This window comes from Scyliorhinus canicula, unplaced genomic scaffold, assembly GCF_902713615.1.
Source record: "Scyliorhinus canicula unplaced genomic scaffold, sScyCan1.1, whole genome shotgun sequence".
NCBI lineage: Eukaryota > Metazoa > Chordata > Chondrichthyes > Carcharhiniformes > Scyliorhinidae > Scyliorhinus > Scyliorhinus canicula.
In genome coordinates, this window is record NW_024055910.1 from 81,399 (window position 1) to 106,371 (window position 24,973).

At 53.4% G+C, this 24,973-nt stretch overlaps 1 protein-coding gene across 1 annotated transcript in view; it reads right to left on the bottom strand.

Annotated features, from left to right (window-relative positions):
- LOC119961324 (tonsoku-like protein) overlaps positions 1–23,527 on the bottom strand; it is a 69,246-nt gene extending 45,719 nt beyond the window's left edge. Inside the window, exons 1-6 of the mRNA XM_038788718.1 lie at positions 23,446–23,527; positions 23,197–23,252; positions 15,857–15,946; positions 14,037–14,109; positions 9,549–9,712; positions 3,178–3,324 (exon numbers count right to left, since the gene is read on the bottom strand). Coding sequence (XP_038644646.1) covers positions 3,178–3,324; positions 9,549–9,712; positions 14,037–14,109; positions 15,857–15,946; positions 23,197–23,252; positions 23,446–23,527 — 612 coding nt within the window. The remainder of the gene's footprint in view (positions 1–3,177; positions 3,325–9,548; positions 9,713–14,036; positions 14,110–15,856; positions 15,947–23,196; positions 23,253–23,445) is intronic.
- Positions 23,528–24,973: the final 1,446 nt, after the last annotated feature.

Here is a 24,973-nt window from a genome sequence, read left to right on the forward strand (position 1 = left end):
GTCAGAGGGTCAGTACTGAGGGAGTGCCGCACTGTCAGAGAGTCAGTACTGAGGGAGTGCCGCACGATCAGAGGGTCAGTACTGAGGGAGTGCTTTACTGTCAGAGGGTCAGTACTGAGGGAGTGCCGCACTGTCAGAGGGTCAGTACTGAGGGAGTGCCGCACTGTCAGAGGGTCAGTACTAAGGGAGTGCTTTACTGTCAGAGGGTCAGTACTGAGGGAGTGCCGCACTGTCAGAGGGTCAGTACTGAGGGAGTGCCGCACTGTCAGAGGGTCAGTACTGAGGGAGTGCTTTACTGTCAGAGGGTCAGTACTGAGGGAGTGCCGCACTGTCAGAGGGTCAGTACTGAGGGAGTGCCGCACTGTCAGAGGGTCAGTACTGAGGGAGTGCCGCACTGTCAGAGGGTCAGTACTGAGGGAGTGCCGCACTGTCAGAGGGTCAGTACTGAGGGAGTGCCGCACTGTCAGAGGGTCAGTACTGAGGGAGTGCTGCAATGTCGGAGGGTCAGTACTGAGGGAGTGCCGCACTGTCAGAGGGTCAGTACTGAGGGAGTGCTGCACTGTCAGAGGGTCAGTACTGAGGGAGTGCTGCATTGTCGGAGGGACAGTACTGAGGGAGTGCCGCACTGTCAGAGGGTCAGTACTGAGGGAGTGCCGCACTGTCAGAGGGTCAGTACTGAGGGACTGACGCACTGTCAGAGGGTCAGTACTGAGGGAGTGCTGCACTGTCAGAGGGTCAGTACTGAGGGAGTGCCGCACTGTCAGAGGGTCAGGACTGAGGGAGTGCTGCACTGTCAGAGGGTCAATACTGAGGGAGTGCCGCACTGTCAGAGTTTCAGTACTGAGGGAGTGCTGCACTGTCAGAGGGTCAGTACTGAGGGAGTGCTGCATTGTCAGAGGGTCAGTACTGAGGGAGTGCCGCACTGTCAGAGGGTCAGTACTGAGGGAGTGCCGCACTGTCAGAGGGTCAGTACTGAGGGAGTGCCGCACTGTCAGAGGGTCAGTACTGAGGGACTGCCGCACTGTCAGAGGGTCAGTACTGAGGGAGTGCTGCACTGTCAGAGGGTCAGTACTGAGGGAGTGCCGCACTGTCAGAGGGTCAGTACTGAGGGAGTGCTGCACTGTCAGAGGGTCAGTACTGAGGGAGTGCCGCACTGTCAGAGGGTCAGTACTGAGGGAATGCTGCACTGTCAGAGGGTCAGTACTGAGGGAGTGCTGCACTGTCAGAGGGTCAGTACTGAGGGAGCGTTGCACTGTCAGAGAGTCAGTACTGAGGGAGTGCTGCACTGTCAGAGGGTCAGTACTGAGGGAGTGCCGCACTGTCAGAGGGTCAGTACTGAGGGAGTGCTGCACTGTCAGAGGGTCAGTACTGAGGGAGTGCCGCACTGTCAGAGGGTCAATACTGAGGGAGTGCTGCACTGCCAGAGGGTCAGTACTGAGGGAGTGCTGCACTGTCAGAGGGTCAGTACTGAGGGAGTGCTGCACTGTCAGAGGGTCAGTACTGAGGGAGTGCCGCACTGTCAGAGGGTCAGTACTGAGGGAGTGCCGCACTGTCAGAGGGTCAGTACTGAGGGAGTGCTGCACTGTCAGAGGGTCAGTGCTGAGGGAGTGCTGCACTGTCAGAGGGTCAGTACTGAGGGAGTGCTGCACTGTCAGAGGGTCAGTACTGAGGGAGCGCCGCACTGTCATGCTGTCAGTACTGAGGCCCAATCGTGGACATGGGCTCACCGTCGGGTCGGCCGGGTGCCGTTGAACGTGCCCCCTGGCGATTCTCCGCCCTCCGATGGGCCGAGTGCCCGCCAGCATATGGTCCTACTCGGTGGGACCTTGGCGTTCTGGCTGCGGGGGCTGTCCTGATTGGGGGGGGGGGGGGGGGAGATCTGACTCTGGGGGAGGCCTCCGCGGTGGCCAGGCCCGCGATCGGGGCCTACCGATCGGCCGGCGGCCTAATTCCGGGGGGGGCGTCTATGTTCCTCCGCGACAGGCCCCTGTAGGACTCCGTCATATTGCCTGGGGACCGGCGCAGAGACGGCCACCCACGCGCATGCGTAGACTCGCGCCGGCTGTGGCGCGCTGGCTTTCATGCACCGGAGCAGCGGACAGCACTCCGGCGCCGTACTAGCCCCCTAGGTCAATGCCTGGGCCTGGAATCCCTTTGATGCCAGAGTCGCTCACGCCGCTCAGGCGTCAGCACTTGGCCAGGATTTCGGACAATCCCGGCCCATAACTGTCAGAGCCAGTGTTTCTGCAGCTGGGGTACTTGTAACAACCCTTTTTATTCTCTTGACTTTGCAGGCGAAAGCTTATCACTTCCTTCCTTTACCCAGGTTATATAATCGTAGAATCAGTACAGTGCAGAAGGAGGCCATTCGGCCCATTGAGTTTGCACTGACCCTCTGAAAGAGGACCCTACCTATCCCCGTAACCTCGTTACCCGGCCTAAACGTTTGGATACGAAGGAGCAATTTATCATGGCCAATCCACCCAACCTGGACGTTTTCGGAGCTGCCAGAGGAAACCCACACAGACACGGGGAGAATTTTAATAATTTAGTAATCTTTTATTGTAACTGAGAAGGTGCAAACTCCACACAGTCAGCCGAGGCCGGAATTGGATCTGGGTTCCTGGCGCTGTGAGGCAGCAGTGCTAACCACTGTGCCACCGTGCCGCCCCTGTGGGTGCCAAACCCAGCTGTTCTGGAATACCAACCCGGAACACCGGGAGGACAGGCATCCTGACAAGGGAATATGTCACTGAGGGTTAGAAACCGCACAACACACTTCTCTGAATTTAATTCAGTTAATGTTAAATTTTCCTTCAAAATGTCCTCATTTGGCGCAGCGCGGTGGCGCAGTGGTTAGCACTGCAGCCTCACGGCATCGAGGTCCCAGGTTCGATCCCGGCTCTGGGTCACTGAAGGCTTCTACCTTCTGAAGCGGCATTTAAGGATGAGCAACAGAGTTGATGTTGCCAATGCAGCCTGCATCAATGAAGGGTTATCTGATCATGAACACATTGCTCTTTGCGGGATCTTGCTATGCACAAAAGCTGACTGCCGTCTTCCCCAATTTCAAACTATCAACACACTGCTGAGGTACGGGTGAAGGTCCTGAGATGGAGCAGATTATTGAATGAATCAGAAGCGAGGTTTTAGCGCTCAGACCCTCAGTGCACTGACCGGTATCCGTTGAGTTGTTGTGTCGATGTGAAGCAGAGCTTCCTCCAGCACGCTCAGCACAGCTGCACATTTCCCCGTAGTCTCCGGGCTGGGTTCCACTTTAACATCTCGGCTCCACTGTCTGCAACAATCAGCAGGTGTTCGACCCTGAGGGCAAAGCAATTCGAAAGAAAACTCCATCACTGAAAACCACATCATTTTGTTCAATTGTGTGTAAGAGATGGTGGGCTCCAGATCTCCTGATCATCCATCACTCCCAGGACAGGTACAGCACGGGGTTAGATACAGAGTAAAGCTCCCTCTACACTGTCCCCATCAAACACTCCCAGGACAGGTACAGCACGGGGTTAGATACAGAGTAAAGCTCCCTCTACACTGTCCCCATCAAACACTCCCAGGACAGGTACAGCACGGGGTTAGATACAGAGTAAAGCTCCCTCTACACTGTCCCCATCAAACACTCCCAGCACAGGGACAGCACGGGGTTAGATACAGAGTAAAGCTCCCTCTACACTGTCCTCATCAAACACTCCCAGGACAGGTACAGCACGGGGTTAGATACAGAGTAAAGCTCCCTCTACACTGTCCCCATCAAACACTCCCAGGACAGGTACAGCACGGGGTTAGATACAGAGTAAAGCTCCCTCTACACTGTCCCCATCAAACACTCCCAGGACAGGTACAGCACGGGGTTAGATACAGAGTAAAGCTTCCTCTACACTGTCCCCATCAAACACTCCCAGGACAGGTACAGCACAGGGTTAGATACAGAGTAAAGCTCCCTCTACACTGTCCCCATCAAACACTCCCAGGACAGGTACAGCACGGGGTTAGATACAGAGTAAAGCTCCCTCTACACTGTCCCCATCAAACACTCCCAGGACAGGTACAGCACGGGGTTAGATACAGAGTAAAGCTTCCTTTACACTGTCCCCATCAAACACTCCCAGGACAGGTACAGCACGGGGTTAGATACAGAGTAAAGCTCCCTCTACACTGTCCCCATCAAACACTCCCAGGACAGGTACAGCACGGGGTTAGATACAGAGTAAAGCTCTCTCTACACTGTCCCCATCAAACACTCCCAGGACAGGTACAGCACGGGGTTAGATACAGAGTAAAGCTCTCTCTACACTGTCCCCATCAAACACTCCCAGGGCAGGTTCAGCACGGGGTTAGATACAGAGTAAAGCTCCCTCTACACTGTCCCCATCAAACACTCCCAGGACAGGTACAGCACGGGGTTAGATACAGAGTAAAGCTCCCTCTACACTGTCCCCATCAAACACTCCCAGGACAGGTACAGCACGGGGTTAGATACAGAGTAAAGCTCTCTCTACACTGTCCCCATCAAACACTCCCAGGACAGGTACAGCACGGGGTTAGATACAGAGTAAAGCTCTCTCTACACTGTCCCCATCAAACACTCCCAGGGCAGGTACAGCACGGGGTTAGATACAGAGTAAAGCTCCCTCTACACTGTCCCCATCAAACACTCCCAGGACAAGTACAGCACGGGGTTAGATACAGAGTAAAGCTCCCTCCACACTGTCCTCATCAAACACTCCCAGGAGAGGTACAGCATGGGGTTAGATACAGAGTAAAGCTCCCTCTACACTGTCCCCATCAAACACTCCCAGGGCAGGTACAGCAAGGGGTTAGATACAGAGTAAAGCTCCCTCTACACTGTCCCCATTAAACACTCCCAGGACAGGGACTGCACGGGGTTAGATACAGAGTAAAGCTCCCTCTACACTGTCCCCATCAAACACTCCCAGGACAGCTACAGCACAGGGTTAGATACAGAGTAAAGCTCCCGCTACACTGTCCCCATCAAACACTCCCAGGACAGGTACAGCACAGGGTTAGATACAGAGTAAAGCTCCCTCTACACTGTCCCCATCAAACACTCCCAGGGCAGGTACAGCATGGGGTTAGATACAGAGTAAAGCTCCCTCTACACTGTCCCATCAAACACTCCCAGGGCAGGTACAGCACGGGGTTAGATACAGAGTAAAGCTCCCTCTACACTGTCCCCATCAAACACTCCCAGGACAGGTACAGCACGGGGTTAGATACAGAGTAAAGCTCCCTCTACACTGTCCCCATCAAACACTCCCAGGACAGGTACAGCACAGGGTTAGATACAGAGTAAAGCTCCCTCTACACTGTCCCCATCAAACACTCCCAGGACAGGTACAGCACGGGGTTAGATACAGAGTAAAGCTCCCTCTACACTGTCCCCATCAAACACTCCCAGGACAGGTACAGCACGGGGTTAGATACAGAGTAAAGCTTCCTTTACACTGTCCCCATCAAACACTCCCAGGACAGGTACAGCACGGGGTTAGATACAGAGTAAAGCTCCCTCTACACTGTCCCCATCAAACACTCCCAGGACAGGTACAGCACGGGGTTAGATACAGAGTAAAGCTCTCTCTACACTGTCCCCATCAAACACTCCCAGGACAGGTACAGCACGGGGTTAGATACAGAGTAAAGCTTCCTCTACACTGTCCCCATCAAACTCTCCCAGGGCAGGTTCAGCACGGGGTTAGGTACAGAGTAAAGCTCCCTCTACACTGTCCCCATCAAACACTCCCAGGACAGGTACAGCACGGGGTTAGATACAGAGTAAAGCTCCCTCTACACTGTCCCCATCAAACACTCCCAGGACAGGTACAGCACGGGGTTAGATACAGAGTAAAGCTCTCTCTACACTGTCCCCATCAAACACTCCCAGGACAGGTACAGCACGGGGTTAGATACAGAGTAAAGCTCTCTCTACACTGTCCCCATCAAACACTCCCAGGGCAGGTACAGCACGGGGTTAGATACAGAGTAAAGCTCCCTCTACACTGTCCCCATCAAACACTCCCAGGACAAGTACAGCACGGGGTTAGATACAGAGTAAAGCTCCCTCCACACTGTCCTCATCAAACACTCCCAGGAGAGGTACAGCATGGGGTTAGATACAGAGTAAAGCTCCCTCTACACTGTCCCCATCAAACACTCCCAGGGCAGGTACAGCAAGGGGTTAGATACAGAGTAAAGCTCCCTCTACACTGTCCCCATTAAACACTCCCAGGACAGGGACTGCACGGGGTTAGATACAGAGTAAAGCTCCCTCTACACTGTCCCCATCAAACACTCCCAGGACAGCTACAGCACAGGGTTAGATACAGAGTAAAGCTCCCGCTACACTGTCCCCATCAAACACTCCCAGGACAGGTACAGCACAGGGTTAGATACAGAGTAAAGCTCCCTCTACACTGTCCCCATCAAACACTCCCAGGGCAGGTACAGCATGGGGTTAGATACAGAGTAAAGCTCCCTCTACACTGTCCCATCAAACACTCCCAGGGCAGGTACAGCACGGGGTCTCTGGGACAGTGTCTCTGGGACAGTGTCTCCCTCTGGGACAGTGTCTCTGGGACAGTGTCTCTGGGACAGTGTCTCTGGGACAGTGTCTCCCTCTGGGACAGTGTCTCTGGGACAGTGTCTCCCTCTGGGACAGAGTCTCTGGGACAGTGTCTCTGGAACAGCGTCTCTGGGACAGTGTCTCTGGGACAGTGTCTCTGGGACAGTGTCTCCCTCTGGCACAGTGTCTCTGGGACAGCGTCTCTGGGACAGTGTCTCCCTCTGGCACAGTGTCTCTGGGACAGTGTCTCCCTCTGGGACAGTGTCTCTGGGACAGTGTCTCCCTCTGGGACAGTGTCTCTGGGACAGTGTCTCTGGGACAGTGTCTCCCTCTGGCACAGTGTCCCTGGGACAGTGTCTCCCTCTGGGACAGTGTCTCTGGGACAGTGTCTCTGGGACAGTGTCTCTGGGACAGTGTCTCCCTCTGGCACAGTGTCTCTGGGACAGTGTCTCCCTCTGGGACAGTGTCTCTGGGACAGTGTCTCTGGGACAGTGTCTCTGGGACAGTGTCTCCCTCTGGGACAGTGTCTCTGGGACAGCGTCTCTGGGACAGTGTCTCCCTCTGGGACAGAGTCTCTGGGACAGTGTCTCCCTCTGGGACAGTGTATCCCTCTGGGATAGCGTCTCTGGGACAGTGTCTCCCTCTGGGACAGTGTCTCCCTCTGGGACAGTGTCTCTGGGACAGTGTCTCTGGGACAGTGACTCTGGGACAGTGTCTCTGGGACAGTGTCTCCCTCTGGGACAGTGTCTCTGGGACAGTGTCTCCCTCTGGGACAGCGTTTCTGGGACAATGTCTCTGGGACAGTGTCTCTGGGACAGTGTCTCTGGGACAGTGTCTCTGGAACAGTGTCTCTGGGACAGTGTCTCTGGAACAGTGTCTCTGGGACAGTGTCTCTGGGACAGCGTCTCTGGGACAGCGTTTCTGGGACAGCGTTTCTGGGACAGTGTCTCCCTCTGGCACAGTGTCTCTGGGACAGTGTCTCCCTCTGGCACAGTGTCTCTGGGACAGTGTCTCTGGGACAGTGTCTCTGGGACAGTGTCTCTGGAACAGTGTCTCCCTCTGGCACAGTGTCTCTGGGACAGTGTCTCTGGGACAGTGTCTCTGGGACAGTGTCTCTGGAACAGTGTCTCCCTCTGGGACAGTGTCTCTGGGACAGTGTCTCCCTCTGGGACAGAGTCTCTGGGTCAGCGTCTCTGGGACAGCGTCTCTGGGACAGTGTCTCCCTCTGGGACAGTGTCTCTGGAACAGTGTCTCCCTCTGGGACAGCGTCTCTGGAACAGTGTCTCCCTCTGGGACAGCGTCTCTGGAACAGTGTCTCCCTCTGGGACAGTGTCTCTGGAACAGTGTCTCTGGGACAGAGTCTCTGGGTCAGCGTCTCTGGGACAGCGTCTCTGGGACAGTGTCTCCCTCTGGGACAGTGTCTCTGGGACAGTGTCTCCCTCTGGGACAGTGTCTCTGGGACAGTGTCTCCCTCTGGGACAGAGTCTCTGGGTCAGCGTCTCTGGGACAGCGTCTCTGGGACAGCGTCTCTGGAACAGTGTCTCCCTCTGGGACAGTGTCTCCCTCTGGCACAGTGTCTCTGGCACAGTGTCTCTGGGACAGCGTCTCCCTCTGGGACAGTGTCTCTGGGACAGTGTCTCCCTCTGGCACAGTGTCTCTGAGACAGTGTCTCCCTCTGGGACAGTGTCTCTGGGACAGTGTCTCTGGGACAGTGTCTCTGGGACAGTGTCACCCTCTGGGACAGTGTCTCTGGGACAGTGTCTCCCTCTGGGACAGTGTCTCTGGTACAGTGTCTCCCTCTGGGACAGTGTCTCCCTCTGGGACAGTGTCTCCCTCTGGGACAGTGTCTCTGGGACAGTGTCTCTGGGACAGTGTCTCTGGGACAGTGTCTGTCTCTGGGACAGTGTCTCCCTCTGGGACAGTGTCTCTGGGACAGCGTCTCTGGGACAGTGACTCCCTCTGGGACAGTGTCTCCCTCTGGGACAGTGTCTCTGGGACAGTGTCTCTGGGACAGTGTCTCCCTCTGGGACAGTGTCTCTGGGACAGTGTCTCTGGGACAGTGTCTCCCTCTGGGACAGTGTCTCTGGGACAGTGTCTCTGGGACAGTGTCTCTGGGACAGTGTCTCCCTCTGGGACAGTGTCTCTGGGACAGTGTCTCTGGAACAGCGTCTCTGGGACAGTGTCTCCCTCTGGGACAGTGTCTCTGGGACAGTGTCTCCCTCTGGCACAGTGTCTCTGAGACAGTGTCTCCCTCTGGGACAGTGTCTCTGGGACAGTGTCTCTGGGACAGTGTCTCTGGGACAGCGTCTCTGGGACAGTGTCTCTGGGACAGTGTCTCTGGGACAGTGTCTCCCTCTGGGACAGCGTCTCTGGGACAGTGTCTCCCTCTGGGACAGTGTCTCTGGGACAGTGTCTCTGGGACAGTGTCTCCCTCTGGGACAGTGTCTCCCTCTGGGACATTGTCTCTGGGACAGTGTCTCTGGGACAGCGACTCTGGAACAGTGTTTCTGGGACAGCGTCTCCCTCTGGGACAGTGTCTCCCTGTGGGACAGCGTCTCTGGGACAGTGTCTCTGGGACAGTGTCTCCCTCTGGGACAGTGTCTCCCTCTGGGACAGAGTCTCTGGGACAGTGTCTCTGGGACAGTGTCTCCCTCTGGGACAGAGTCTCTGGGACAGTGTCTCTGGGACAGTGTCTCTGGGACAGTGTCTCTGGGACAGTGTCTCTGGGACAATGTCTCTGGGACAGTGTCTCTGGGACAGTGTCTCTGGGACAGTGTCTCCCTCTGGGACTGTGTCTCTGGGACAGTGTCTCTGGGACAGCGTCTCCCTTTGGGACAGTGTCTCCCTCTGGGACAGTGTCTCCCTCTGGCACAGTGTCTCCCTCTGGCACAGTGTCTCCCTCTGGCACAGTGTCTCCCTCTGGCACAGTGCCTCTCACAGAGCGACTCACCTCAGTATCCCGCCTGGTTAGACTCGCTCCTCTGTCAATCAGCAGCTCTGCGATCTCCAGGTGTCCGTTACTCAGAGCATCGTGGAGTGGCGAGATTCCCTCACAGATCGTGTCATCCACATTGTTCACAGGGGCTCCGGAATCCAGGAGCAGGCGGACAATGTCTGTAAACGCAAACAGCACAATGAATTCCCGCAGCTCCGGCTCATTCCATCGTTTTCTGGATATCGAAAGATATGAAGAATAACGGACCGGTCATGTATCTGTGACCCATTCAGCCAGGCCCACCCAATACTGATAAGGACCAGGGAGAGGGATCATGGGCCCTGGTGCGTCCACGGTTTCCAAACCCGTTAACTCCAACGTCACACCACCGTGGGAGCTTCAATGTTCCTCACAGGAATGGAGGCTGCTGGCGTCCGGGGAACAGCGCCATGCCTGGAGGTAGGAATGGTTGAACAGAAACTGCTTGTTGTTAATACACAACGACATACATATCTCCAATCTGGCTCTACCTCGGTGCTGTCTTCACGTTGCCCTCTCTCAGACTCTACGCATAGTTCTGCCTTCATGAAACCCTCTCCACGACAATATGGATTTAATGTTCTCCAGCCCCGCCATTATTCTCGTTATGCTGAACACTCAGACACTACACTAGCCCGATATCCACACCCCAACATCCAAAAGACTTGCAGCTCACAAGCACCTCAAACAACAGTCCCGTGTACATTCTATTGGAGCACAGCACCTGGGATCCCTTTTATTTCAGTGCACACAAGTGAGCTTTGCAAACAGAAAAATTACACGTCGATTTGAGTGAAAGTATTTTTAAATTGAAACTAACCTCACTTATAAATGCCCAGCATAGGATCAGAATGAGGCCACTCCGCCCATCGAGTCTGCTCTGCCATTCAATTATGGCTGATATTTTTCTCATCCCCATTCTCCTGCCTTCTCCCCATAACCCCTGATCCCCTTATTAATCAACAACCTATCTATCTCTGTCTTAAAGACACTCAGTGATTTGGTCTCCACAGCCTTCTGCGGCAAAGAGTTCCACAGATTCACCACCCTCTGGCTGAAGAAATTACTCCTCATTTCTGTTTTAAAGGATCGTCCCTTCAGTCTGAGATTGTGTTCTCACACACACATTATACTCCCCACACACACTCATCCCAGCCGCACACACACATTATACTCCCCACACACACTCATCCCAGCCCCACACACACATTATACTCCCCACACACACTCATCCCAGCCGCAAACACACATTATACTCCCCACACACACTCATCCCAGCCGCACACACACATTACACTCCCCACACACACTCATCCCAGCCGCAAACACACATTATACTCCCCATACACACTCATCCCGGCCGCTCACACACATTACACTCCCCACACACACTCATCCCAGCCGCAAACACACATTACACTCCCCACACACACTCATACCAGCCACACACACACATTACACTCCCCGCACACACTCATCCCAGCCGCACACACACATTACACTCCCCACACACACTCATCCCAGCCACACACACCTTCTGAAGGGGCAATTAGGGATGGGCAATAAATGCTGGTCGAACCAGTGACCCTCACTTAAGAACATAAGAACTAGGAGCAGGAGTAGGCCATCTGGCCCCTCGAGCCTGCTCCACCATTCAATGAGATCATGGCTGATCTTTTGTGGACTCAGCTCCACTTTCCGGCCCGAACACCATAACCCTTAATCCCTTTATTCTTCAAAAAGCTATCTATCTTTATCTTAAAAACATGTAATGAAGGAGCCTCAACTGCTTCACTGGGCAAGGAATTCCATAGATTCACAACCCTTTGGGTGAAGAAGTTCCTCCTAAACTCAGTCCTAAATCTACTTCCCCTTATTTTGAGGCTATGTCCCCTAGTTCTGCTGTCACCCGCCAGTGGAAACAACCTGCCCGCATCTATCCTATCTATTCCCTTCATAATTTTAAATGTTTCTATAAGATCCCCCCTCTGCACTTTTTGCTTTACCACTCATCTTAGTGTCATCCGCAAACTTGGACACATTGCCCTTTGTCCCCAACTCCAAATCATCTATGTAAATTGTGAACAATTGTGGGCCCAACACGGATCCCTGAGGGACACCACTAGCTACTGATTGCCAACCAGAGAAACACCCATTAATCCCCACTCTTTGCTTTCGATTAATTAACCAATCCTCTATCCATGCTACTACTTTACCCTTAATGCCATGCATCTTTATCTTATGCAGCAACCTTTTGTGTGGCACCTTGTCAAAGGCTTTCTGGAAATCCAGATATACCACATCCATCGGCTCCCCGTTATCTACTGCACTGGTAATGTCCTCAAAAGATTCCACTAAATTAGTTAGGCATGACCTGCCTTTAACGAACCCATGCTGCGTCTGCCCAATGGGACAATTTCTATCCAGATGCCTCGCAATTTCTTCCTTGATGATAGATTCCAGCATCTTCCCTACTACCGAAGTTAAACTCACTGGCCTATAATTTCCTGCTTTCTGCCTACCTCCTTTTTAAAAAAGTGGCGTCACGTTTGCTAATTTCCAATCCACCGGGACCACCCCAGAGTCTAGTGAATTTCGGTAAATTATCACTAGTGCTTTCACATCCTGTGAAAGAATCCATCCCCCCCCCCCCCAGCCCGAGGAGCAGCGCCCCCCCCCCCCAGCCCGAGGAGCAGCGCCCCCCCCCAGCCCGAGGAGCAGCGCCCCCCACCCAGCCCCCGAGGAGCAGCCCCCCCCAGCCCGAGGAGCAGCGCCCACCCCCCAGCCCAAGGAGCAGCCCCCCCCACCAGCCCGAGGAGCAGCCCCAGCCCGAGGAGCAGCCCCCCCCCAGCCCGAGGAGCAGCGCCCCCCCCCCAGCCCGAGGAGCAGCCCCCCCCAGCCCGAGGAGCAGCGCCCCCCCAGCCCGAGGAGCAGCCCCCCCCCCCCAGCCCGAGGAGCAGCCCCCCCCCCAGCCCGAGGAGCAGCGCCCCCCCCAGCCCGAGGAGCAGCGCCCCCCCCCAGCCCCCGAGGAGCAGCCCTCCCAGCCCGAGGAGCAGCGCCCCCCCCGCCCGAGGAGCAGCGCCCCCCCCCAGCCCGAGGAGCAGCCCCCACCCAGCCCGAGAAGCAGCCCCCCCCCCCCAGCCCCGCCCCCCCAGCCCGAGGAGCCGCCCCCCCCCAGCCCGAGGAGCAGCGCCCCCCCCCCAGCCCGAGGAGCAGCGCCCCCCCCAGCCCGAGGAGCAGCCCCCCCAGCCCGAGGAGCAGCCCCCCCCAGCCCCGCCCCCCCAGCCCGAGGAACAGCCCCTCCCCCCCCCCCCAGCCCGAGGAGCAGCGCCCACCCCCCCAGCCCGAGGAGCAGCCCCCCCCCAGCCCGAGGAGCAGCGCCCCCCCCAGCCCGAGGAGCAGCCCCCCTCCCCCCCCAGCCCGAGGAGCAGCCCCCCCCCAGCCCGAGGAGCAGCGCCCCCCCCAGCCCGAGGAGCAGCCTCCCCCCAGCCCGAGGAGCAGCGCCCCCCCCAGCCCGAGGAGCAGCCCCCCCCAGCCCGAGGAGCAGCCCCCCCTCCAGCCCGAGGAGCAGCCCCCCCCCACCCCAGCCCGAGGAGCAGCCCCCCCCCCCAGCCCGAGGAGCTGCCCCCCCCAGCCCGAGGAGCAGCGCCCCCCCCCCCAGCTCGAGGAGCAGCGCCCCCCCCCCAGCCCGAGGAGCAGCGCCCCCCCCCCAGCCCGAGGAGCTGCCCCCCCCCAGCCCGAGGAACAGCCCCCCCCACCCCAGCCCGAGGAGCAGCCCCCCCCCCCAGCCCGAGGAGCAGCCCCCCCCCCAGCCCGAGGAGCAGCCCCCCCCCCCCAGCCCGAGGAGCAGCCCCCCCCAGCCCGAGGAGCAGCCCCCCCCCCAGCCCGAGGAGCAGCGCCCGCCCCTCAGCCCGAGGAGCAGCCCCCCCCCAGCCCGAGGAGCAACCCCCCCCCCAGCCCGAGGAGCAGCCCCCCCCCAGCCCGAGGAGCTGCCCCCCCCCCCAGCCCGAGGAGCAGCGCCCGCCCCCCCGGTCAGCGGCACGGATACCAGCCGAGTTCGGCGGCCGCTGGACTCTGAGCGCAGTCGGAACGCCGCTTTCTCCGCCGTCAGGCACTCGGGCCGTCGGCGGTGGGCGGTGCGGGTGGGCCGGCTGATGACGCGCCAACGGCCTTGAGGCTGCGCGCGTCCCAATGATGCCGATATGGAGGGGGCGGAGCATCGCGATCCGACGTCGGAAGCCATTCCCCCCCCCCCCCCCACGATCCTGCTGTGTCACCCCTCTCCAAGCCGGCTCTGCCGTTTAGCTCTCACACGGCCATTGGCCGCGATCCCACCGTGGGAACTGGCCGCTCGGCTCAAAGTCCATGGACATTTGGTAATGGCACCATTTCTCCCACAGATCCTGTGGCGGTGCGGCCGGAACATTCCAGACATTGTGTGTGAAGCTATTGTGAATGTCTTACCCAGATGGCCATGGTTACAAGCTTCGTGAAGAGGAGTCCAGCCTGCATAATCCCGCATAATTAGCGGGTGATCCTAGAGAGAGCGATTCACACACAGATTAGTGTTTATATATTTGCCAAACGCACTCCCTCTGCTCCCTACCTGCCCATGTCCTGCTTCACACAGACAAGGACAGTGAACGGAGGCAGCAATCGGGAATTCACTCAGCTGAAAGGGTTAATATAGGGCAGGACAATGGCAGAGCACTTAACCCCAAACTGAGAGGCAGACAAGGCGTCAGTGTGAACCCAACAGTGTGGCACTCCCTCAGTACTGACCCTATGACAGTGCAGCACTCCCTCAGTACTGACCCTCTGACAGTGCAGCACTCCCTCAGTACTGACCCTCTGACAGTGAGGCACTCCCTCAGTACTGACCCTCTGACAGTGCGGCACTCCCTCAGTACTGACCCTCTGACAGTGCGGCACTCCCTCAGTACTGACCCTCTGACAGTGCGGCACTCCCTCAGTACTGACCCTCTGACAGTGCTGCACTCCCTCAGTACTGACCCTCTGACAGTGCGGCACTCCCTCAGTACTGACCCTCTGACAGTGCGGCACTCCCTCAGTACTGACCCTCTGACAGTGCAGCACTCCCTCAGTACTGACCCTCTGACAGTGCGGCACTCCCTCAGTACTGACCCTCTGACAGTGCGGCACTCCCTCAGTACTGACCCTCTGACAGTGCAGCACTCCCTCAGTACTGACCCTCAGACAGTGCAGCACTCCCTCAGTACTGACCCTCTGACAGTGCGGCACTCCCTCAGTACTGACCCTCTGACAGTGCAGCACTCCCTCAGTACTGACCCTCTGACAGTGCAGCACTCCCTCAGTACTGACCCTCTGACAGTGAGGCACTCCCTCAGTACTGGCCCTCTGACAGTGCAGCACTCCCTCAGTACTGACCCTCTGACAGTGCGGCACTCCCTCAGTACTGATTTACAGAATGGGATCAGCATTTTTCTGCCACATTGATTCTGTCTACACCTCCCGCTGCCTCAGGAAGGCAGGCAGCATTGTCAGAGACCCCTCCCACCCAGGCATTGCCTTCTTCCAGACCCTTCCATCAGGCAGAAGGTACAGAGGTCTGAAGACCTGCACATCCAGGCATAGGAACAGCTTCTTCCCCACAGCTACAAGACTCCTCAATGACTCCCCCTCGGACTGATCTGTTCCCTGTAAGAAGACTATTCACGACGCCCTATGCTGCTCTTGCTCATGTATTTGCTTTGTTTGGCCCCTTATTCAACACTGTAGCCAATCACTGTTTGTCGATGTACCATTATCGATGTACTCTGTCGATTATTCGTTTTAGTCTACTTTGTGGGCAGCACGGTAGCACAGCTCCAGGGTCCCAGGTTCGATTCCCCGCTGGGTCGCTGTCTGTGCGGAGTCTGCATGTTCTCCCCGTGTCTGCGTGAGTTTCCTCCGGGTGCTCCAGTTTCCTCCCATAGTCCAAAGACGTGCAGGTTAGGTGGATTGGCCACGATAAATTGCCCTTAGTGACCAAAAAGGTTAGGAGGGGTTATTGGGTTACGGGGATAGGGTGGAAGTGAGGGCTTAAGTGGGTTGGTGCAGACTCGATGGGCCGAATGGCTTCTTTCTGTACTGTATTTTCTATGTTCTATGTACGCACTGTGTACGCTCCCTCGGCCACAGAAAAATACTTTTCACTGTACTTCGGTACATGTGGCAATGAATCAAATCAATCGATCAACCAATCCGTGAGATTTGGGGTATGTGCGGATGAGATGCGCTGGATATGCCATCTGATACCGTACCTTGTCAATGAGAGATGAGGCCAGTTTGAAATTTCCACTGATACAGGCCCTGTGAAGGAGACTCTCTCCTTTCATGTTCCGATTCCACCTCTGAAAACAGAAAGGGGACGGATTAGCAAAATCCAACACTGAGTGGGTGCAGCAAGCCTGAGATTCAGGTGCAGGTGGGTGTGCAGAGCCTGGGGGTGGGGGGTCAGGGAAAGAGGGCAGACAGCCAGCAAATAAAGAAACTGTGAAACATCGTATTGTGTGCCCGTGTGGGACAATTCAACTCTGACTCCCAGACAGAGCTGTTTCAATATTCACACCCTGTTGAGCAGGACAGTGAGTCCCTAATCCACAACCTACTTAATCTACAACCTCCCAAATCCAACACCTTCCAAACCCACCACCACTACCGTCTAGAAGGACAAGAGCAGCAGATACCTGGGAACCCCACCACCTGGAGGCTCCCGTCCCAGTCACTCATCACCCTGACTGGGAAATATATCGGCCATTCCTTCACTGTCAAAAGAACAAAAAACAAAGAAAGGTACAGCACAGGAACAGGCCCTTCGGCCCTCCAAGCCCGTGCCAACCATGCTGCCCGTCTAAACTAAAATCTTCTACACTTCTGGGGTCCGTATCCCTCTATTCCCATCCTATTCATGTATTTGTCAAGATGCCCCTTAAATATCACTATCGTCCCTGCTTCCACCACCTCCTCCAGCAGCAAGTTCCAGGCACCCACTACCCTCTGTGTAAAAAAACTGCCTCGTACATCTCCTCTAAACCTTGCCCCTTGCACTGTAAAACCAATGCCCCCTAATAATTGACCCCTCTACCTTGGGAAAAAGCTCTGACTATCCACTCTGTCTATGCCCCTCATAATTTTGTTGACCTCTATCAGGTCACCCCCCAACCTCCGTCGTTCCAGTGAGAATAAACAAAGTTTATTCAACCTCTCCTCATAGCTAATGCCCTCCATACCAGGCAACATCCTAGTAAATCTCTTCTGCACCCTCTCTAAAGCCTCCACATCCTTCTGGTAGTGTGGCGACCAGAATTGAACACAATACTCCAAGTGTGGCCTAACTAAGGTTCTATACAGCTGCAACATGACTTGCCAATTCTTATACTCAATGCCCCGGCCAATGAAGGCAAGCATGCCGTATGCCTTCTTGACTACCTTCTCCACCTGTGTTGCCCTTTTCAGTAACCTGTGGACCTGTACACCTAGATCTCTCTGACTGTCAATACTCTTGAGGGTTCTACCATTCACTGTATATTCCCTATCTGCATTAGACCATCCAAAATGCATTACCTCACATTTGTCTGGATTAAACTCCATCTGCCATCTCTCCTCCCAAGTCTCCAAACAATCTAAATCCTGCTGTATCCTCTGACAGTCCTCATCGCTATCCGCAATTCCACCTACCTTTGTGTCGTCCGCAAACTTACCAATCAGACCGGTTACATTTCCTCCAAATCATTTATATATACTACGAACAGCAAAGGTCCCAGCACTGATCCCTGCGGAACACCACTCGTCACAGACCTACAATCAGAAAAGCACCCTTCCATTGCTACTCTCTGCCTTCTATGACCGAGCCAGTTCTGTATCCATCTTGCCAGCTCACCCCTGATTCCGTGTGACTTCACCTTTTGTACCAGTCCACCATGAGGGACCTTGTCAAAGGCCTTACTGAAGTCCATATAGACAACATCCACTGCCCTACCTGCATCAATCATCTTTGTGACCTCTTTGAAAAACTCTATCAACTTAGTGAGACAGGACCTCCCCTTCACAAAACCGTGCTGCCTCTCACTAATATGTCCATTTGCTTCCAAATGGGAGTAGATCCTGTCTCGAAGAATTCTCTCCAGTAATTTCCCTACCACTGACGTAAGGCTCACCGGCCTGTAGTTCCCTGGATTATCCTTGCAACCCTTCTTAAACAAAGGGACAACATTGGCTATTCTCCAGTCCTCCGGGACATCACCTGAAGACATTGAGGATACAAAGATTTCTGTTAAGGCCTCAGCAATTTTCTCTCTTGCCTCCTTCAGTATTCTGGGGTAGATCCCATGCGGCCCTGGGGACTTATCTACCTTAATATTTTTCAAGACGCCCAACACATCGTCTTTTTGGATCTCAATGTGACCCAGGCTATCTACACACCCTTCTCCAGACTCAACATCCACCAATTCCTTCTCTTTGGTGAATACTGATGCAAAGTATTAATTTAGTACCTCGCCCATTTCTTCAGGCTCCTCACATAGATTCCCTCGCCTATCCTTCAGTGGGCCAACCCTTTCCCTGGCTACCCTCTTGCTTTTTATGTACGTGTAAAAAGCCTTGGGATTTTCCTTAACCTTATTTGCCAATGACTTTTCGTGACCCCTTTTAGCCCTTCTGACTCCTTGCTTAAGTTCCTTCCTACTTTCCTTATATTCCACACAGGCTTCATCTGTTCCCAACCTTCTAGCCCTGACAAATGCCTCCTTTTTCTTTTTGTCGAGGCCTACAATATATCTCGTTATCCAAGGTTCCCAAAATTTGCCGTATTTATCATTCTTCCGCACAGGAAAATGCCGATACTGAATTCCTTTCAACTGACATTTGAAAGCCTCCCACATGTCAGATGTTGATTTCCCCTCAAACATCCTCCCCCAATCTGGGTTCTTCAGTTCCTGCCTAATATTGTTATAATTAGCCTTCCCCCAATTTAGCACATTCACCCTCGGACCACTCTTATCCTTGTCCACCAGCACTTTAAAACTTACTGAATTGTGGTCACTGTTCCCGAAATGCTCCCCGACTGAAACTTCTACCACCTGGCCGGGCTCATTCCCCAATAGCAGGTCCAGTACAGCCCCTTCCCTAGTTGGACTATCTACATATTGTTTTAAGAAGCCCTCCTCGATGCTCCTTACAAACTCTGCCCCGTCCAGGCCCCTAGCACTAAGTGAGTCCCAGTCAATATTGGGAAAGTTGAAGTCTCCCATCACAACAACTCTGTTGTTTTTACGCTTTTCCAAAATCTGTCTACCTATCTGCTCCTCTATCTCCCGCTGGCTGTTGGGAGGCCTGTAGTAAACCCCCAACATTGTGTCTGCACCCTTCTTATTCCTGATCTCTACCCATATAGCCTCGCTGCCCTCTGAGGTGTCCTCCCGCAGTGCAGCTGTGATATAAGAACATAAGAACTAGGAGCAGAAGTAGACCGTCCGGCCCTTCGAGCCTGCTCCGCCATTCTATAAGATCATGGCTGATCTTTTCGTGGTCTCAGAACCACTTACCCTCATTCTCACCATGTCCCGTAATTCCTTTACTTTTCAAAAAACATCTACCCTATCTTTAAATATATTCAATGAAGTAGAGTCTACTACTCCTTTCGGTAGGGAATTCCATACTTTAACCCCCCTCTGAGTGAAGAAGTTCCTCCTTGATTCAGTCCTAAATCTGCTCCCCCTAATCTTGAGGCTATGCCCTCTTGTCCTACTTTCACCTACCAGTGGAAACATCCTTTCTACTTCTATCTTATCCATTCCCTTCAAAATTTTATATGTTTCTGTTAGATCCCCCCTCAACCATCTGAATCCCAGTGAATATAATTCCCGTACCAGCCTCCCTGGACAGGCGCCGGAATGTGGTGACTAGGGGCTTTTCACAGTAACTTCATTGAAGCCTACTCGTGACAATAAGCGATTTTCATTTAATTTCAATCTACTCAGCCTCTCCTCATACGATAACCCCCTCAACTCCGGAATCAGCCTAGTGAACCTCCTCTGCACCCCCTCTAGTGCTAGCACATCCTTTCTCAAGTGTGGAGACCAAAACTGCACACAGTACTCCAGGTGTGGCCTCACCAGCACCTTGTACAACTGCAACATTACCTCTCTACTTTTAAACTCAATCCCCTTCGCAACGAAGGACAAAATTCCATTTGCCTTCCAAATTACTTGTTGCACCTGCAGACCAACCTTCTGTGACTCATGCACAAGTACACCCAGGTCCCTCTGCATAGCAGCATGCTGCAGCTTTTTGCCATTTAAGTAATAATCCGTTCTATTGTTACTCCTACCAAAATGCACGACTTCACACTTATTGATATTATACTCCATCTGCCAGACCTTTGCCCACTCACTCAATGTGTCAATGATCCTCTGTAAGGTTTTACAGTCCTCAGTACACTTTGCTCTACCACATACCTTCGTGTCATCTGCAAACTTGGATATCTGACATGTAGTTCCCAACTCCAAATCGTCTATATAAATTGTAAATAATTGTGGTCCCAACACCGATCCCTGAGGCACACCACTCGTCACTGATTGCCAGCCAGGATGGCACTCATTTATTCCCACTCTTTGTTTCCTGTTAGACAACCAATCCTCTATCCATGCTAGTACTCTACCCTTAACACCATGCATCCTTATCTTATGCAGCAGTCTCTTGTGCGGTACCTTGTCAAAGGCCTTTTGGAAATCTAGATACACCACAGCCACTGGGCCCCCTTTGTCTACCTTGTTCGAAATGTCTTCATAGAATTCCAAGAGATTCGTCAAGCTTGACCTGCCCTTCATGAATTATTGCTGCGTCCGTTCAATGGGATAATTTCTATCGAGGTGCCCTCTTATCTCTTTCTTGATAATAGACTCAAGCATCTTCCCCACGACAGAGGTTAAGCTAACCGGTCCAATTCCCCATCTTTTGTCTACTTCCCTTTTTAAACAGTGGCGTCACATTTGCTGTTTTCCAATCCTCTGGGACTGCTCCCTAACCAGTAGGGCAACTCCGCCACCCCTTTTACATCCCCCTCTATCCCGCCTGAAACATCTAAATCCTGGAACGTTTAGCTGCCAATCCTGTCCTTCCCTCAACCAGGTCTCTGTAATGGCAACAACATCATAGTTCCAAGTACTACTCCAAGCTCTAAGTTCATCTGCCTTACACGTAATACTTCTTGCATTAAAACATATGCATTTCAGGCCACCAGACCCGCTGTTTACAGCAACATCTCCCTGTCTGCTCTTCCTCAGAGCCATATTGGCCCTATTCCCTAGTTCTCCCTCAATGCTTTCACCTTCTGACCTATTGCTCCGGTGCCCACCCCCCTGCCATACTAGTTCAAACCCTCCTGTGTGACAGTAGCAAACCTCGCGGCCAGGATATTTATGCCTCTCCAGTTTAGATGCAACCCGTCCTTCTTATACAGGTCACACCTGCCCTGGAAGAGCTCCCAGTGGTCCAGATAACAGAAACCCTCCCTCCTACACCAGCTGTTTAGCTACGTGTTTAGCTGCTCTATCTTCCTATTTCTAGCCTCACTGGCACGTGGCACAGGGGGTAATCCCGAGATTCCAACCCTAGAGGTCCTGCCTTTTAACTTTCTGCCTAGCTCCCTGAACTCCTGCTGCAGGACCTCATGCCCCTTCCTACCTATGTTGTTAGTACCAATATGTACCACAACCTCTGCCTGTTTGCCCTCCCCCTTCAGGTTGCCCGCTACCCGTTCGGAGACATCCTGGACCCTGGCACCAGGGAGGCAACATACCATCCTGGAGTCTCTTTCACATCCACAGAAGCGCCTATATGTGCCCCTAACTACAGTGTCCCCTATGACTATTTCTCTTCTGCGCTTTGACCCTCCCTTCTGAACATCAGAGCCAGCCGTGGTGCCACTGCTCTGGCTGCTGCTGTTTTTCCCTGATAGGCTATTCCCACCGACAGTATCCAAAGGGGTATACCTGTTCGAGAGGGGGACAACCACAGGGGATTCCTGCACTGACTGCCTGCCCCTTCTGGTGGTCACCCATTTCTCTGCCTGTACCTTGGGTGTGACCACATTTATATAGCTGCTATCTATGACGCTTTCCGCCACCTGCCTGCTCCGAAGTGCATCCAACTGCTGCTCCAACCGAACCATGCGATCTGTGAGGAGCCCCAGTTGGGTGCACTTTCTGCAGATGCAGCCTCCAGGGACACTGGAAGCCTCCCGGACCTGCCACATCTCACAGTCAGAGCTCTGCACCCCTCTTACTGACATTGTGTCAATTAATTAGTAAATTAAATTTAACATTTAAAAAAAAAAGTTAGTTAACTATATGTTTACTAGCACTAGATTTCTACTATAAATGTGAAAGCTAAATACAGGACTCTCCGATCTCTGCCTTAGATTCCCCTCTAAATTATAATTAAGTCATTATGTTTAATTAGTTTAACAATGCTTAATTTTTAAATTTAGTGTAGATTCCCAACCAGCCAATCAGGTCACAGCTTTACTGTGATGTCACTTCAGTTACCCCCCCCCCCCACACACAATTTGAAAAGGTAATAAAAATAAATACAAATCACGTACCTTCCCAGGATGCTCTCTGGTTCTCTCCCTGCTGATTAAAAGTTACAGTCCAGAAGAAAGAGAGAGAACAAAACAGTCGGGAAAAAGCACCGTCTCCCACTCTGCACCGAATTACCAAGTTCCAAATTCCCACTCTGGATGTGTCTCCTTGGCTTGCGCAAAGCTTACTCAGTGCGCTTTCTGTCTGTCTTTTATACAGACCTCAGCTAACCAGGGTGACTCACACTACCTAAACTTCAAAGAGAGAATATAATGTGCACCTTTGTGCTCCGAAACAGGCCTCAGGTGACTGACAGATAACTGCCTCTCAGCAATTAGGGTGGGGGCAGCTTCAGCCAATCAGACACAAAGCTACACATTGCACTTTTAACTGAAAAACAGCAGAATTAGACTTACCACTTACCTTTCCTGATTACCTCACTGCACCAAATTACCAAGTTCCAATTCCCACTCTGAATGTGCATCACTCCGGCTGTGTCTCCTTCACTTGCGCAAAGCTTTGTAGCTGGGTGTTATAGCCTGCCTGTTTACCATTGGCTGGGGACTAATGACAATCCCACAATCCTTTGGGAGTATGACCTTCCCCAGTGAGGGGGGGGGGGGGGGGGGGGGGGCGGAGAAATCATTAGCAGACTCCCTGCATAAATAGAGCTGGCCAGTTTGTAACCAGCAGAGAGAGAGGAGTGAGCAGCAAGGGAAGTTGCTGCTGCTGCTGTTGTGGTCTATATGTTATTGTAAATAAATGTTATTTCTTTGTATCCTGAAAACTCGTGCTGGATTCTTCGTGGCCCTCACAAAACTGAGGCAACATCCTGGAACTCCCTCCCTAACAGCACAGTGGGTGTACCTACACCTCAGGTTCAAGAAGGCAACTCACCACCACCTTCTAAAGAGTAACCTGGGGTGGGCAATGACCAGTAGCCTAACCAGTGAGGCCCACATCCTGCAGCTGGTTCTGGTGATGTAGCAGACGTGCACAAATTGTAGATTCAACTTTACCTGTTTCCTCGTAACCCGGCCTTCTCCGCATTTTGATGAGGTGGCGTGAGTTTCTTCTGAAAGAGAGCACCATAGCAATCAACAGATGCTCAGAAAGCCAGCTATTCATCACACAATCCAAAAGATCACAGTGAACTCTTCCAATTCAGGCGGCAAGATTGTGAAAATTTCTGGTTAATTCATCTGAGTGAGACCATTCGGCCCACATGTCTATCCTGGCTCCTCTGCACAGCAATGCACTGAGCCCACGCTCTCCCCGTATTGAAATAGCTCCTTTGCTTCCAGGTAACGTGGCCCCTTCCTTAGCCACTCCCTGGGACATGTGATGCATTAGAATCCGAGTCCCCTTCAGGGGCAATACCAGGTCAGATTGACATCACAGATCCCTCCTCCCAACGTCAGATCCTGAAGATCCTGTGTTTCTCAGGATCGGATCCACATCCCTGGGCGGTGGGTATTCAGAATTCTCTTCCTCAGAGGCCTGTGTGTGCTCAATTATTGAACAAATCCACGATAGAAATGCATTTGAGGTTACTGATGAAATCGGGGGGAGACTGGGGAAAATAATGATCAGCCAATGATTTGTCAAGAATGGTGGAGCAGGCTGGATGGGCTGAATGGTCCACTCCTGTTCCTACGCAGTGTTAAATAGGCTCTAGGAACAAGAGGGGAAACACAATCTTCCTTCTGGGAGAGAATCCAGATTTATATTTCAATTATTTGATTTGAATGATTCAGATTTATTGTCACGTGTACTGAGGTACAGTGAAAAGTATTGTTCTGCGTACAATCCAGACAGATCATTCCATACATGAAAAAATATTGGACATACAATAAATACACAATGTAAATACATAGACACAGGCATCGGGTGAAGCATACGGAGTGTAGTACTGCTCAGTAGAGAAGATATGTGAAGAGATCAGTTCAGTTCATAAGAGGGTCATTTAGTGTTAATGAGGTCAGTCCATAAGAGGATCATTTAGGAGTCTGATAACAGTGGGGAAGAAGCTTTTTTTGAGTCTGTTCGTGCGTGTTCTCAGACTTCTGTATCTCCTGCCTGATGGAAGAAGTTGGAAGAGTGAGTAAGCCGGGTGGGAGGGGTCTTTGATTATGCTGCCCGCTTTCCCCCGGCAGCGGGAGGTGTAGATGGAGTCAATGGATGGGAGGCAGGTTTGTGTGATGGACTGAGCGGTGTTCCCGACTCTCTGAAGTTCCTTGCGGTCCTGGGCCGAGCAGTTGCCATACCAGGCTGTGATGCAGCCCGATAGGATGCTTTCTATAGTGCATCTGTAAAAGTTGGTAAGGGTTAATGTGGACATGCCGAATTTCCTTAGTTTCCTGAGTAAGTATAGGCTCTGTTGTGCTTTCTTGGTGATAGCGTCGGTGTGAGTGGACCAGGACAGATTTTTGGAGATGTGCACCCCTAGGAATTTGAAACTGCTAACCATCTCCACCTCGGCCCCGTTGATGCTGACAGGGGATGTGTACAGTACTTTGCTTCCTGAAGTCAATGACCAGCTCTTTAGTTTTGCTGACATTGAGGGAGAGATTGTTGTCGCTGCATCACTCCACTAGGTTCTCTATGTACTCATTTGACTGCTGTTCATCACAATACTTTATATAGGTTACGGAGACTCGACTTCCGGGCGGCGAGCGAGGAGGTCGCAGGGAGAGGGGCTCCCGCAAGCGCCAGGAAGGAACCCCCCCGACAGGCCGGACGGCGGAGGAGGAGCGGGCGGCAACGGCGGAGGAGGAGCGGGCGGCAACGGCGGAG